The sequence below is a fragment of the Nyctibius grandis genome, chromosome 24 (genome assembly GCF_013368605.1).
Source record: "Nyctibius grandis isolate bNycGra1 chromosome 24, bNycGra1.pri, whole genome shotgun sequence".
In the NCBI taxonomy this organism is placed as follows: domain Eukaryota; kingdom Metazoa; phylum Chordata; class Aves; order Nyctibiiformes; family Nyctibiidae; genus Nyctibius; species Nyctibius grandis.
The window spans coordinates 442,460-456,798 of NC_090681.1; the positions used below are offsets into that span (position 1 = coordinate 442,460).

The 14,339-nt window shown below is 56.9% G+C and overlaps 1 protein-coding gene across 1 annotated transcript in view; it reads left to right on the top strand.

Moving 5' to 3' along the window:
• EPHA10 (EPH receptor A10) overlaps nt 1-13,974 on the top strand; it is a 28,769-nt gene extending 14,795 nt beyond the window's left edge. The window contains exons 6-17 of the mRNA XM_068417971.1: nt 1,764-1,888; nt 3,652-3,814; nt 5,171-5,279; nt 5,486-5,541; nt 6,844-6,969; nt 8,302-8,487; nt 9,200-9,261; nt 9,376-9,579; nt 11,194-11,343; nt 11,537-11,730; nt 11,831-11,995; nt 12,518-13,974. Coding sequence (XP_068274072.1) covers nt 1,764-1,888; nt 3,652-3,814; nt 5,171-5,279; nt 5,486-5,541; nt 6,844-6,969; nt 8,302-8,487; nt 9,200-9,261; nt 9,376-9,579; nt 11,194-11,343; nt 11,537-11,730; nt 11,831-11,995; nt 12,518-12,632 — 1,655 coding nt within the window. The 3' untranslated portion in view covers nt 12,633-13,974. The remainder of the gene's footprint in view (nt 1-1,763; nt 1,889-3,651; nt 3,815-5,170; nt 5,280-5,485; nt 5,542-6,843; nt 6,970-8,301; nt 8,488-9,199; nt 9,262-9,375; nt 9,580-11,193; nt 11,344-11,536; nt 11,731-11,830; nt 11,996-12,517) is intronic.
• Nucleotides 13,975-14,339: the final 365 nt, after the last annotated feature.

Genomic DNA, 14,339 nt, shown 5'->3' on the forward strand with positions numbered 1-14,339 from the left:
TGCTCCTCCGTGGCAGTGTCACTCCTCATTAGGATCTGGGCTGCTCAAGGATGGATTTGGCTCCGGGAAGATCTTCTGTCTCCTGAGCTCAGGCTGTTCCTGAGCCAGCGTACAAGCTAGGGCGGGGTGAGCTTAACGAGGTCTTGTAATGAGCTGTTCCTCCAGCGGCTCCTGCCTGGTGCTGGGCAGAGGGACCCGTGCTCCGAGCTGCCTCCGCGCCTGGAGCTTCAGGCCTGAGCTGGGGAGAGAGGCTGGGTACGGGCAGCGAGCGCCCCGGGCTCTGTAGGGAGCGAAGCAACAAGTGATACCAACCCACCCCTCGGCCGTTCGCCTGCTTAATGCAGGGAGTGGGAATCTCAACCCCTTACTCAACGCTGCATCCTCCTGAGGGGACTGAAATACACGTAAGGAGTATGGCGTAATTAATCTCGTAATCTGTCAGAAATCAAAGTCTCTTGTCGAGCTGTCAAGTCTCTGGCTGCAGATATGCAGATTCAGAGGAAAAATTAAACAAAGAAACAAGACCCTGTTTAGCGGTCGGATCCCTGCTCCTCTGCATACAGCTGGGTGCAGCTTTCGCGCTGCCCTGCCCCTGCGGCAGGCGCGAGGGAATTAGCAGTTGTTCATTGTATGTGTGGGGGAAAAGGAAAGATGCTATTTAGTCTGCGGGAGGCAACATTAATACTGTGTTTCTTCTAATCTGGCCCCAGCGTGGGACTAAATATAAGTGTGTGAGGAGGGGACGGAGCTGTTTACCTGCAGGAGCAGAGCTACATTAGCTGTGTAAATGTGCGCGCCGGGACCAAGGCGTTTATGTTCCCAGCAGGGATCAGCTCCTGTCTTAAAGGGCTTTTAAATCTGTTGCAGATTAATAACACAGCCGGTGCTAAAGCGCATTCTGCTTCCTGAGACCGCGGAGAAGGGGTTTGTGCTGAACTGGGGCCTCTGAAGTGGGCTTCTCTGCGCCGGCTCATCGTGGGCCACCAAAGAGGCTCTTCCCGCTGCGTGGCCTCGGGCACTCGTGGCTCAGCTCCATCTCTCTGTTGTCCCTCTCTAAGGGCCCTGTCAGGGTTCAGATGCAGCGGGTCGTTCAGTGGAGGAACATGGTGCCCACCCCTAGTTTTACGCCTTTTCTGCTGGAGCACTGGTTAATCGAGAGGAGTAAACCCACGTACAATGGAACGGAGTTTATAAAATCAGGCAGAGCGGTGAATAATTTAATGTTTGCTTTTTCAGAGTAGAGGCAATGTTAGAGGAGCCTGAAATATTGATGGGAAGCACGTTTTTTTTTCACAGCGTGAAATGCTTTATCGTCTGTGTGATTTTCTTTAATGCCCTTTCAACGTGTTTGAGGCTAGCGCCTGCCTCTCTGGCACGTACCGTGGGTTCTGCTCTGCAGCCCGTCACTAAACGAGTGTGATTGTTCCCGATGACTTTGTTAGCAGTCAGGACCACTTGTTCAGGTCCCTTCAGTCCGTTTGCTAGATTCAGAGATACAGGAGGGCATCTGTGTGATGTTTTATTGATGGGAATCGTATCAAACAGCAGGGAGCACTTGACTGAGTTTACAGGAGCCCAGGCTGAGCGTGAGGCTGTTCAGAACCAAAGCGTGGTGGCACGCAGCGTCACTGGCCGCGTCCCCGGGCTCTGCCCCTGACCCACAGGCAGGATTTGGGTGCTGCTGGCTGCAGGGAGGGAGCGGGGCGATGCTCTGCCCCCGGCAGCACCCCAGTCACCCGCTGCTTCCCTCTCTGCCTTTTCAGCACCGACTCCTGTCACCGACATCCGCACGGATAAAGTTGAGCAGAAGAGCGTCTCCTTGTCGTGGCAGGAGCCGGGCTTCCCCGCCGCCAACGGCACCGAGTACGAGGTCAAGTACTACGAGAAGGTAGGCTCTGGGGGCTGGCTCCGGGGGCTGGCTCTGGCTCTTGGCCGTGCCCCAGCCATCCCTGGCCGGCTCCGGGTGCTTCCCTCGCCAGCCGGGTCTGCCCCCGGAGCGCGGTGCAGGGGGATGCTGCGGGTGCAGGGGGATGGACACAGCAGGTGCAGGGGGATGCTGCGGGTGCCACCGCTCCCGGTCACAGTCAACCACCTGAAGATTGAGTGGTGGGAAAGGGAGGGAGCCGTGTGTCTGCAGACCGTGGTATTGGGAAGGTTTTACTGGCACCTGAATGTAAGAGGAGCGCTTCAAATGGGGGCCGAGAAGGTCTTTTCCTCTCCGATGGCATTATGCAATCTGCTTACACAAGTTTTTGGGGATTTGGATTATTTGTAGAGTTTGATAACTAGTGTTTTTTCCCCCCATCTGTGCAGCAAGATTTCATCCAGTCCTAATGTTGACATCTCCCTGGGGGAAAGAGTAAAGCTAATAATTTTCATTCATTCTTTTTTTTTTTTAATGCATTGGATGGCTTTTTTTCCGAGGACATTAGAAATCTGAGGTTTGGGTGCTTACCATTAGCCAGCTAGACAGGGACTGCTAAACCGTACGGGGTTCCTAAGTCTTTGACGAGATGACACCTATATCCATAGCCTGCTCTCTGGGAAGGTGTTGGACCCTGTGGTCGTCACTGGTTTGGGACCGAGAGCCACCAAACCTGTGACTTGGGTGAGCTGTGAGTGGTTTTCCACACAGGAGGGGACACAAGCAAATGTTTTTATGACAGTCTCTTAACTTTAAAAATAGCTGCTATTTGACGGGTGTGGGGAGTTGAGAATTTTAGCAGAACTGCCAGTGGGCAGAGCGCAGGGACAGTGCCTGCCCATCACCGTACCTGCGTGTGCTCAGGCTCGTTATGGAACTGGCTACATGTCAAGCAAACTGTGTGGGTGACACGTTGGTGTTCTGTATTTAGAAACGAGCTACCTTGAAGCTGATTCATATTAATGTGATTTTCAGTATCTGAAAGATTTGAAAGGAGGAATCTGTGGGTGAGAGCGAACGCTGAAGCCCAGGACAGTAATTCCTGTGCAAATGGGCTGCAGCAAGAGGATACTCAGGGTGTGTGAAATGAGGAAACACCCTGCTTGGGTAGGGAATTCAGACCATGGTTTGGCAATTACTCACTGAAATGAGGCTCTTGATGCTGACATGAAAATCAACTTTGTTCCTAATCTTTGCTTTTAAAGACATACTTCACGGGCTCCAGCGGCTGCTGCAGGAGGGGCACTGCCCGTCGCGCTCTGCCTTAGTCGGAGCAGAGGGTTCTATAGGTCGCTGGATGAGTGAATAAAATCCCAGGGAACAGGACTGTTGGCAAACCCACCCGCCAGCTTTGGTTACCTGGTGTGTGCTCATACGTGTGTGTTTACTCCAGGGCTCGAGCGGCCGTGGCCGGGGAGCGGGAAGGGCCGAGCCCCAGCGCGGGGGCTGGCAGGGAGGAGAGGAGCCGTGCGGGGTGGCACAGTGCTCCCCACCACCCCGCCCTCCTCTTCACAGCGCATCATCTGGCTCCATCTGCCATTTCATGTGACCTTTCCGTGTAATTTCTATTGATGAGACATCCAGTAAATGCATTCTTTCCGTTGAAGGTTTTACGTTTAGATAGGCTGTCCTGGCGGGACCCAGGGGCGAGGACACGGCTGTGCTGTGCCTGCGCCGTGGCGCAGCTGTCAGCCCTGCTGCATCTCGGGTATCTCATTATTTCACAGGATCAGAGAGATCAAAGTTACTCGACTGTGAAAACCACCTCAACAGCCGTGACGGTCAATAACCTGAAGCCTGGCACCCTCTATATTTTCCAAATCCGGACATCTTCCTCGCAGGACTACGGAAACTACAGCCCTAGTATTGAAGTGGAGACACTGGCAGAGTGTAAGTGTTGGCGAGGCTGGTCGTCTCTTACACGTGCACCTGGGACGTGGAACTCTGAGCTGAGCCGTGGGGATGCTGCTGCTCGTTGCTCCTGCCCAGATGCTCTTGGTTTCGTGGAGCAGCATCTGTTCCTCTGGTTCTGCTGCTCCGGGTCTAAGAGCAGGTACTTTCCAGGACTTGCTTTTAATTGCATTTTCGTATTTGATTTTAACAAGGTTGCTGCTGCTGGCCTGCCTGTCCTGGAGGGGTCTGTCCTCACGCTTCTCAGCGCAGCATCAGTGAGGACAGCCAGTCTCTGGTCCTCCCTTATGTCAAGGCTGGGGATGCAGTCTCTGCTCTCTGACTGAGATTGCCCAAGAAGGTGCTCAGCAGAGCCAGAGTGGCTCAGGGGTTGTTGTGCCTTGCTGTGATGTTGGTGCTGGAACAGATCTCACCGAATCCCTTTTGTGGGGCCACCAGACAGGTGCTGGAAGGGAGTGGGTGTTGGTCCCTGCCGACATAACTGCCGAGGGCACGATCCTGTCCAGGTCTGCGGAGCTGTGCAGCCCACAGCAGGCACTGCAGAGATGGTGTGGCCGGCTGGGCTGCAGCAGAGGAGGCAAGACCAGCCCGGAGATCCAGCTGGCCCTGGATGCGTGCCCCGCTGCCGTCCTGGCTCCTGAGGCACTTGGCTGAGTAAGGTCAGCCAGCAGCAGTGTTATTTGCTGGGGCTTTTCCTTTTCACAGTTTCCATTCATGACTATAGTCCAGAAGCATCTTCTTTCACTGACTAAAAGAGGGCTTGGAGAGATGGTAGGGCTTCAGCTTAATAACCAACCCTGCCTGGAAATGAAAGCCCTGAGATGGCTGGCTCAGTACGACTCGCACAGATTGTGTTTAACAGGGCTTTAAATTGCATCCATTTGCCACACAGAAGACATTTTCAGAATGAATTGAGGCCAATAAAAATTTTATATAGGATGTAGCTTTCTAATACCCCTGTTTGCAAAAGCAGGAAGGGAAGGGATTAATGTGATGAAGGAAAACTATTTGTGAGCCATAAATTTTAATACGTCCCTCTGATAAACAGGACCCTTTCCTCAGTGCTAACAGAACCAGGAGCCTGGTGTGGCAGCGCTGGGGCTGCTCCGTCTGTACCCTCAGCGCTGCCCTGCACGGGGGTCTGACTGCACCAGCGTGAGCTGTAGAAACTGAACCAGAATGTGAATTGTTGTGAGGACGGTGACAAGGAGCCTGGCGCTGCGGGTGAATTGGCCTGGAGGGCACAGGCTGGAGCTGGGAGGAGCGGCTGGGGCTGCCCCACGCCTCGGACCTGCCCCAGGGCACGTCGCCGACCTGCTCTGCTTCCTCCCGCAGTGACGGTGGCCTCCGGCGAGCAGAACCCCGTCCTCATCATCGCCGTGGTGGCCATCGCGGGGCTGACGGTGCTGGTGTCTATGGCGATCGGCGTGATGGTCTGGAGGAGGTGAGCGGAGCCGGGCACGGACCGAGGGGGTTTGGGGCTGGGCAGGGGGGGACCGACGCGAAGCCCCTGCCGCGGGGGCTCTGGGCAGCGCCGGCCCCTCGTGCCGGGGGGCTGCACCCCGTTCCCGAGCGCTGCGACTTGGGGTGTTTACACCCAGCGAGCGGCTGCTGCCCGGGTAACGGTGTGCGTCTTCCTTCTTGTTGCAGGCAGTGTGGGTACAGCAAAGCCAGCCAGGACGGGGACGAGGAGCTGTACTTCCACTGTAAGTGAAGCCTGGCTGCTGCGGCCGGTACGGCTGTGGGGGGATGCCTGGGTTTATTGCTATTAGTAACGCGGCTCCCGACAAAGCGGCCCTGAATCCTCGCCTCTGAAGTGCTGTCATGCCGCGTCACCCCAGAGCCGGGGCTCAGCACGGCGAGGCGCTCTGGGGACGGCGGGCTTGACAGCCTCGTACGCCAGCGTCCTTCCTGCACACAGGTCACCGCGTGCCCAAGGACACGCAGATGCTTTTGGCTTCCCACGGGGCGCGTGAGTTATTCCGTCAGCTTTTCGCAAGCGGCTCCGTGAGAATACAGCTTTGTTTTCTGGGGCTACTCGTGGTTATTGAGCAGCAATAATTTTACAGACAACAGTTGTCAAAGGAAATTCAGATGTCAGGACTGATGGGTTTATCTGATTCCTGGCATATGCCCGTGAAGCGCACAGAGGCTCTTCTGCTCCCCGAAGCGTTTCAGAAGCAGCAGAGCCTGCCTGCTTCCCAGATGCAGCTTGGCCGTTTCATGGCTCTGAAGGGCCGAGCTGCCCTTGGGGTTTTGCTGGAGGTTTTCTGTGCAGGGCCAGGGGAGCGCAGCAGCCGCGCCCCGTCTTGGGAAGGCAGATGGGGCTGAGGTGGAGGGGCAGCCTTGCACGGTGTGACCCCTTCCCGGAGCAAGCTGGCTCTGCCGTTTGCCCGTGCCCTGGTCCTGGACGGGCCAAGCAGCTCGTGCAAAACGTCCGCCGTGCTCCTTGCCTCGCCCCGGGAGAGCAGGAGAGGCGGCCGCACTCTGGCAGGGCCCAGCGAGCGGCAGAGCTGGTGTGCTGCGGCTCCTTGTTCTCAGGAGATGGGAGCTGGGGTTTGGAGGAGGCTGTTTGCCCTCCGGAGCTGTGCAGGGGCTGCCGTGAGCGGGTCAGCCTAGCTCCACACGGCTCTCCTGGACATGCTCCTGGTGCCTGTGGGACCTGCAATGTGGCTGTTCATGATTATAATTATCTGTCCTAGAGGTCTCGGGAGCGGAGACGATGGGATGCTCGATTAGCAGGGGAGGCAGATAGGCTCAGTCCGGGAGGGAGCTGTGCTAGAGTGAAGGAGCTACTCTCCTTCAGCCTGGAGGTAGTGGCAGGGGAGCAGAGCGATTAGGTTTGTTTAATCCTAAAGAAATTTCCTAGGAACCTTAAAGCTGAGTCTTTTGCTTTGCTTATAAAAAGGTGGCGAGTTAGTCCTGCCAGCAGCCCTGGAGATGGATGAGCTGTGGGAGCGTTTCCCCTGCCGAGCCTTTCTCATGTGCCCTTTGTGCCTTTCCTGCAGTTAAGATACCGACCAGGAGGACGTACATTGACCCTGACACTTGTGAAGACCCCATGCAGGCCGTGCACCTCTTTGCCAAAGAGCTGGATAACGCTAATATTAAAATTGAGAGGATCATCGGGACAGGCAAGTTCCTCCTCTGCGGCGGTGGCCGTGCCGTGGGCTCTGCCCGCGTTGCCGGCACCTCCCGAGGCAGCGCCCGTCCTCCGGCACCGTCGCTGCCGCGGACCTTTGCTCTTGCTCTTGTCTTGGGGGGGTCCACGCTTGCAGCGGGGAGATGAGAGTGGGGCTGGGGAGTATTTTGTTCAGGAGCTTGATTTCGCATTCCCATTTGTTTTTCTGAGGCACAAGCACAGCCAGCCGAGTGGTGCGTGGCCAGAAAGCATCAGCAATTATCTGCATCTGGGCAGTTTGACAGCAGCATGAAAACTATTTATAAATACGTGAACTTAATGATTTATTGATTTTCATCAACTTCAGTGCCTAAAACTTAAAAGCAAATTAAAATCCCCTCACTGGGCCCTAGAGCCTTAATCACTAATGTGTGCCAGGACATGGGAAACACGATTATTCTTTGTCGGTTCTTTTCCTAAAGATAAATTCAGCTGCAGAAAAAGAAGAGGTGGAGGAAGGGAAGAGGGAAGGGCTTGCCCGCCAGCTTAAAGGACAGTGTTGAAGGGAGGAGGATGTGGAGGAGAAGGGGAGGGTATCTTTGTAGCTGCTGAGTGGAGCAGCTGAGACTAATCCCACATACCTTTCAGAAGCAAATTGGTGTTTGACAAAATCAACAAAAATCAGTCAGGGATACACTTAAATACAAGGAATTGGGGGGTGCATTTGTCTCACTGCTGACCTAACAAGTACCTGGCTTTCAAATCAATAAAGCTTTTCGTAGCTACACGTTCTTTGCTGTAAAGCAACACTGGCCTTTTATGTTACGGGTTTGGTAGCTGCTGTTGTCGGGCGCGTGGCTGTGCACGGGGTGCTCTGCCTCACGGGCTGCAGCATCCCCCCGTGCTCCATCCCCGGGAAGCAGAACGGGCCGGGCCCAGGGAGCACGAAGGCAGTGGCTGGGGCTCATCTTTTCATGAGCAGAGCGTGGAGAGGGAGGCTCAGAGGTGCAGGGAGAGGAAGAAGGAATTGCATTGCATCGTCACACGCTGATGCTAAACCTGTGTGAAGGGTTGTGTGTTCAGCAGAGGCGGGGGAAGGTGGTGGAACAGACTCTGCGGGGGAACTTGCAGCCACGCAGGGCTCCGCGTTTCTGAGCTTATGGATTGGCAAATCCTCTGATTAACGACGGGAAAACCTTGCTTGTCTACACAGCGAGACACATGGGTCGTGGTGCAGGAATGCACTTGATGGTCCCAAAGCAAAGGAAATATCCCTGGAGGGAAGCTGTGAGGGACGTCCTGCCGTGGCCATGGCCGCCGTTTAACTGCTCTCTCTGCTGCGCAGGGGAGTTTGGGGAGCTCTGCCGGGGGTGCCTGAAGCTGCCGAGCAGGCGAGAGCTGCCGGTGGCCGTGCAGACGCTGTGGGCAGGGTGCTCGGGGCAGCGGCAGCGATCCTTCCTGGCCGAGGCGTGCACCATGGGCCAGTTCGACCACCCCAACGTCGTCCGCCTGGAGGGGGTCGTCACCAGAGGTAAGGGGGTCCCTGGGCTGCGCTCAGCGAGGAGGGCTCCAGCGCAGGCGAGGGGCAATGCTGTTGCTCTGGAGCTGACCTGGTGCTGGAGGAGTGATGCTGTTGCTCTCTGGAAACGAGGTGTTTCCTTACGTGTGAGCTGTTGTAGCGTTCTGGTGGTTGATAAATGCTTACAGCCAGATTAATAAAACCAGGTAGTAGGACTGGCTTAGCAGCAAAACTGTGCACTCCTGATAAAAGCAAATGGAAGTGAGGTTCTGTCAGTAAAACAGATGACTGACTGCTCCCGGCTCTCGTGGGAGCGTGCGCTGAACTAGCGTGTGGGTGCTGTAGCCAAATGGATATTCATGTAAATCCAAAGAAGTGTGAGCATGTGTCCTGATTTTAACTGGCCCTTTTATTAGGTGAGGAAGCATTTCTGTCCTGAGTCAGGCTGAGCTGGCTGCTTTTGCTTTCCCTGAGCAGTGCTGCCATCCTTTGTGGTGTGGTTCAGTGTCCTGATAAAAGGAGCATCTACTGGGATCCAGTGGATTCCCAGCTGGGAACCACAGGACAGCCTCGGACCCACCACTCACTGCAGACTGAGATGAAGCCTTTGTCTCCCTTAATAGCCAGCCGGGGGGCTGCCCACGGGGGAGGCTGGCACCCCGATCTCTAACACTGCCCGAGCGATGGGCAGGACTCATGCCGTGCCCCTTGTCTGTCCGTGCAGGGAGCACCATGATGATCGTGATGGAGTACCTGGGGAACGGCGTGCTGGACTCCTTCCTCAGGGTGAGTGTGGGGGGCCAGTGGTAACTGCGGGGGTCTGCCACCCCCCCGGGCATGCTGGCGGTGCCCCCTGAGCCGGGCACTGCTCACCTTTGGCTGTTCCTCCTCTTTTTACAGAAACACGAGGGGCAGCTCACAACCACCCAGCTCGTTTGCATGTTGCAGGGGATTGCCTCTGGCATGAAGTACCTGGCGGAGATGGGTTATGTACATAAAGGCCTTGCAGCCCACAAAGTCCTTGTGAACAGCAGCCTGGCTTGCAAGATAACCGGTTTCAGACAGCCACAAGAAGATAAGATGGAGACCATCTTCTCCACCATGGTAAGCCACATTTCTGAATTCTGTCATTGACATTCCCGAAAGAAAAATGCTGACAGAATGGCTACAAAACCCCGCAGAGGTGGATCTCCCCGGCTGCGTTGCATGGCCGTGGCCAGGAGCGCTTGGACTGGGGCCGGGCGTCCCGGGAGGGGTTTGCAGCCCGCTCTGAATGCGGAATGAGGGTCAAGGGCAAAGGCAGCCAGCTTCCACAGGTGTGGAGTTAGTAAGACGTACAGCAATCCTACGCCAGAGCCAGTATTTTTCCTAGACTCCCGTTTCCTTCCTCACATGTGAATGCAGGCTCTGCATCTTAAAAGTTTTTCTCAGCTAGAAATTGAATGCGTTTAGCCAGGGCACTGCCCAGCAGCTGCCTGGCACCGCTCCGCTGGCCGCAGCCCACCTGCCTCTCTGTGCAAGCTGGCAGGGAGGCAGCGGGTGGCTGGAGGCAGCTCTGGCAGCCTCGGGGTTCCTTATGTCTGTTTTATCACTTGTAATGAAATTCATGGTTTTCAATTAAGAGTTTAGGTCCTGCTTGATTCACACTCGTGCCTCGTCAGCTCTGCTAGCCAGCGCGTCTGCCCAGTGCCTGCGTGCACTTGGAGAAGCTGCCCGGGGCGCAGAGCCGGGGGGCTGCCCCTGCCCGCCACGCTGGGCAGGCACCCCGTGGGCCCCCGAGGCCCCACAGCCCCTCGCTGGAGCCGGATCCCCCTCCCTGCTTTGTTCACACGCTGCGTTGGCATGTTTCACTTGAGGTGGCACTGGTGCATTTCTAACTGCAGAGCAATAAGATGCATTTCGTTGGGTGCGACGCAGCTGGGGCTGTTAGTGCATCACGTTCACCGGGCATTAGTATTGTAAAGAGCATCGATTCCTCAATCAAATGAGCACTTAGTGCTTGCAGGGAGCTTTGGGCAGTGCCGCGGAGGCAGCAGCTGATGTGTGCTGCCTGCAGGGACCTGCTGCCTGCGTCCCAGCGCGGGGTGTGGGTGTCCCAGCGCGGGGTGCGGGTGTCCCAGCGCGGGGTGTGGGTGTCCCAGGGACAAGAGCCTGTTTGCAGGGTTCGGCCGTGCTCTGCTGGGGGCTGCAGCCGTCTGCCAGCTCTGAGCCGGCCGGTGGCAGAAAGCCTTCGAAGACTCTTTCTGCTGTTAGCTCTGGCTTTGGGGTCAAGGTCTCCCCGCTGTTAATTACAATTAGCTGTGGTGTACGTCACCTGCTTCCCCTCCTGCATCCAGAGGGCTCTGCAGATGCTGAGACGGGGATTGCTAATTACAGGAGAGCAAGCCAGGGTGCAGGGGCTGTGTGTTTGCGCAGCTCTGAAACGGATTTCATTAAATATTAATGTGTAAAATGCCATCAGCTCTTCCCAGAGACGTTCTGCTCTCCCATTAATATTTCAGGAGTCACGCTCCCATGTAGCATACGGTCGTGTGGCCATTTTAAAACAAACTGATGCAAAAGTTTTCTCTTAGTACTAACCCTGCACGTGGGACGCGGGCTTGCTCGGTGTGTGCCCTGCGATGCTGGTCAGGGCATGAGGAGCAATGGCCCCAGGATCGTGTGTGTCGGCCGCGTCCCGCTGTGCGAGCGCGTCATTTCTCCCCTCTGCCCGTCCAGCGTGGGAAGAGCCTGGTGCTGTGGTCGGCCCCCGAAGCCATCCAGTATCACCAGTTCAGTCCAGCCAGCGACGTGTGGAGCTTCGGCATCGTCATGTGGGAAGTCATGTCCTATGGCGAGAGACCCTACTGGGACATGTCCCACCAGGACGTGAGTCCCTGCCGGCCGCGCGGTAGACGACAGCGTTGCCGTTGCTGATGGCGTGCGGGTGGCTCCGTGGTGCGCAGAGGAGCTGCCGCTGTTCCCCGGCGGGGCGTGAGGAGGGGGTTTGCCCCAGGGGTTTGCCTGTGACCTGCATCGCAGCGCCTGACCCTGTCCCCTCCGCCCTTCTCTGCTGCTGCAGGTGATGAAGGCCGTGGAGGACGGGTTCCGCCTGCCCGCACCGGTGAACTGCCAGGCGCCCCTCCACCAGCTCATGCTCGACTGCTGGCAGAAGGACCGCAGCCAGAGACCCAAGTTCTCGCACATCCACAACATCCTGAGCAAGATGGTGCAGAGCCCCGAGCCCCCGCAGTGCCCCGGCTCCACGTGCACCAGGTGACCGCCCTCGTGCTTCGCTGCCCGCTGCGCCTCGCCGGCCGGCTCCCCTCGGCCGTGCCGTGCCCTGCTCCCTCCTCACGCCCCGTGTCGTTGGCAGGTCCCGCAGCACGTCCATCCCCCTCTCTGAGCGAACCTTCTCCGCCTTCCCGTCGTTCAGCTCCGTGGGCGAGTGGCTGGAAGCGATAGAAATGGGCAGGTACAAAGACAACTTCACTGCTGCGGGCTACTGCTGCCTGGAGTCGGTGGCCAGGATGACAGCCCAGTAAGTGAACTGGCTATAACCTCATGTTGCTGGGTGTGGGTGAGCGAGCTCTGCTTTTCAGTGGCAGTCAGGTGTCACCGAACGAGAGGACAGACCTTCCAAACCGTGTCTGTAAGAGCTCGCTGGCGTGGGTTGGGCTGCGTGTGTTGTGGTTCTCGGTTGCTGATTTTTGAAGCTGAGATTTAAACCTGGAGTTTGTGACTTTAACCTCTAGTTTCTGCCAAGAGCAGCACTGCCTGTCCCTTCCAGAAGGCAGAGTCAAACCTAACACAGCTGACTGGTGGCCTGTTCAGCAGGCAGCGTGGGGTGGCAGGGCCGGGAGCTGTGCTGCAGGCACGTGTTACCCCGGGTTCCCTGTCAGGGTCTGCGTTGCTTTGGCTGGGACAAGAGCTTGGGGATCTCCTACGCTGGCAGGTCCACAGCAGCCTGGTCGTCTCAGCCTGCGCTGCCCTTGCCGGGAGCGGCGGGTGTCGGGGCTCTGTGCTGCTGTGTCTCATGGCTGATGCGGGGCTCGTTTTGCAGAGACGTCCTCAGCCTGGGGATCACGCTGGCGGAGCACCAGAAGACCCTCCTGAGCGGGATCCAGACCCTGCGGGCCCAGGTGATCCAGATGCACGGCCGAGGCGTGCAGGTGTGAAGCGGCCCCCGCGGAGGTGCGGAGCACTGACCCGGCGCTCCCGGGGAGGAGGCAGCCGGCCGGCCCCAGCCCGGACCGAACCTCCGACACCTCGAGGTTTCAGGTGGGGTGTAGGAGTCACGGGGCTGCTGCCCAGCAAGTCGTTCCACGTGGCAAGAGAGCAGGGCTCCCCGTCCCCTGCGCGGGGGAGCCAAGGATTGCTGGGACGCTGCGGCGTGCCCGGGTGGACGTGGCTCTCCCTAGCACTGTTCTGTAAGATGAGTCAACCTGTGATGACGCCGTTTCATATGGTAATTAGGTTAACAGGGTGGATGGACATTTGTGCACTGTCTTAATCCAGAGCTGACAGCATTTCCGTGTCTAGCATCCTACTGGTGAAATCCATGGGTATTTTTATACAAGCTGACATGTTCTAGCAACCCCACAAGGAGCTTTTATTGCTTTTATTTTTAGAGACCAGAGCACAGCTCACACCCAGCGCCCAGCTTCTGGAAGGTGACTTTCCCCATCTGCCATGCTGAAAGGAAACACTCTCCCAGCCGGGTCCCTTCCGCTCCAAGAGTTCCTTCACTGAGTCTTGACGCCACAGTTGGTGAACAAAAACGTTCTCCACTGAAGTGCAGAGCAAATGGTGCTGAAAGTTTCTAAGGCTCTCTTGGCAAGACAATTTCAGGGGAAGAAATTAAAAGCTTTGACGAAGACATCCATAGGCAAGAGAGGGCAAGGAGCGGAGCCCTTGGGCTGCCCTGCTGATGCTCTCAGCCATCGCTGCCTTTTGTGCAGGTCCTGGTCCCTCATTTTACTGCTGGAGCCCAGCAGTGGGACGGGAATTACAGAGCAGAGCAGCAGCAGGCAGCGCTGCTGCCCACGCGCAGGGCGAGCCTGCGGGAGGGACCTGCCACCCGCGCAGGGCTGCTGCTAGAGAATCTCCTGCTGCTTCAGCCTCCTCCCTGCTTCCTGCCGCGCAGGTTTGTGTCCCACATCTTGCCTTCGTTGGCTGCTGCGGTGGGCTGTCCCCCTTGGGAGCGTCCCCTCTGCCTCGGAGCAGCGCAGGGTCACGGGCTCTTCCCTCTTCAGCTCTGGAGGCTTTGGCAGGGGAAGAGGTTTTGTGAACAGCACTGATTCAACCCGCAGCAGCAGAAGGGAATGTCCTTTGTGACCCAGGCACACCAGGGCATGTCAGCACTTCATCCTGTTGCAGACTGGAGTGCAGCACTTGCACCCCGGCCATTCCACCAAGGCGGGCCTGATCCCTGACAGAATACATAAATAGGGCCTGCTTAATAATACAAGTTTCCTTGAAGTTCGTTAATTAAATGGGTCTTTGCAGCCTTGTGCAGTTTTGTAGCCCTTTTATGATCATCTGTAAGTATCACAAGTGAATTATCAGTGATGAAAGGCAAAGATTTACAAAGGGAAGGAATGCTGTGGGAGATGTTCACAGTGCGGCGGGGAATCTGTTTGAGTCAGATCTTCCTCTCAGCCTGCTCGAGAGGACGAGGATCTAAACGGCGATGGAGCGAAGGGCCCTCAGGCAGCCTCTTGGGGGGCCGGCGCGGCACCTGCCCTGCCCAGGCATCTGCCTTCTCTGCTGCGCATGCAGTCAGACAGAGTGGCATGACTGTGGGTGCTGGTGGCTGTCCTGGGCCCGCTGGCCTTTGCAGCGCCCGTCACCACAGGGATCCAGGGCACGTCTCTGCAGGGATC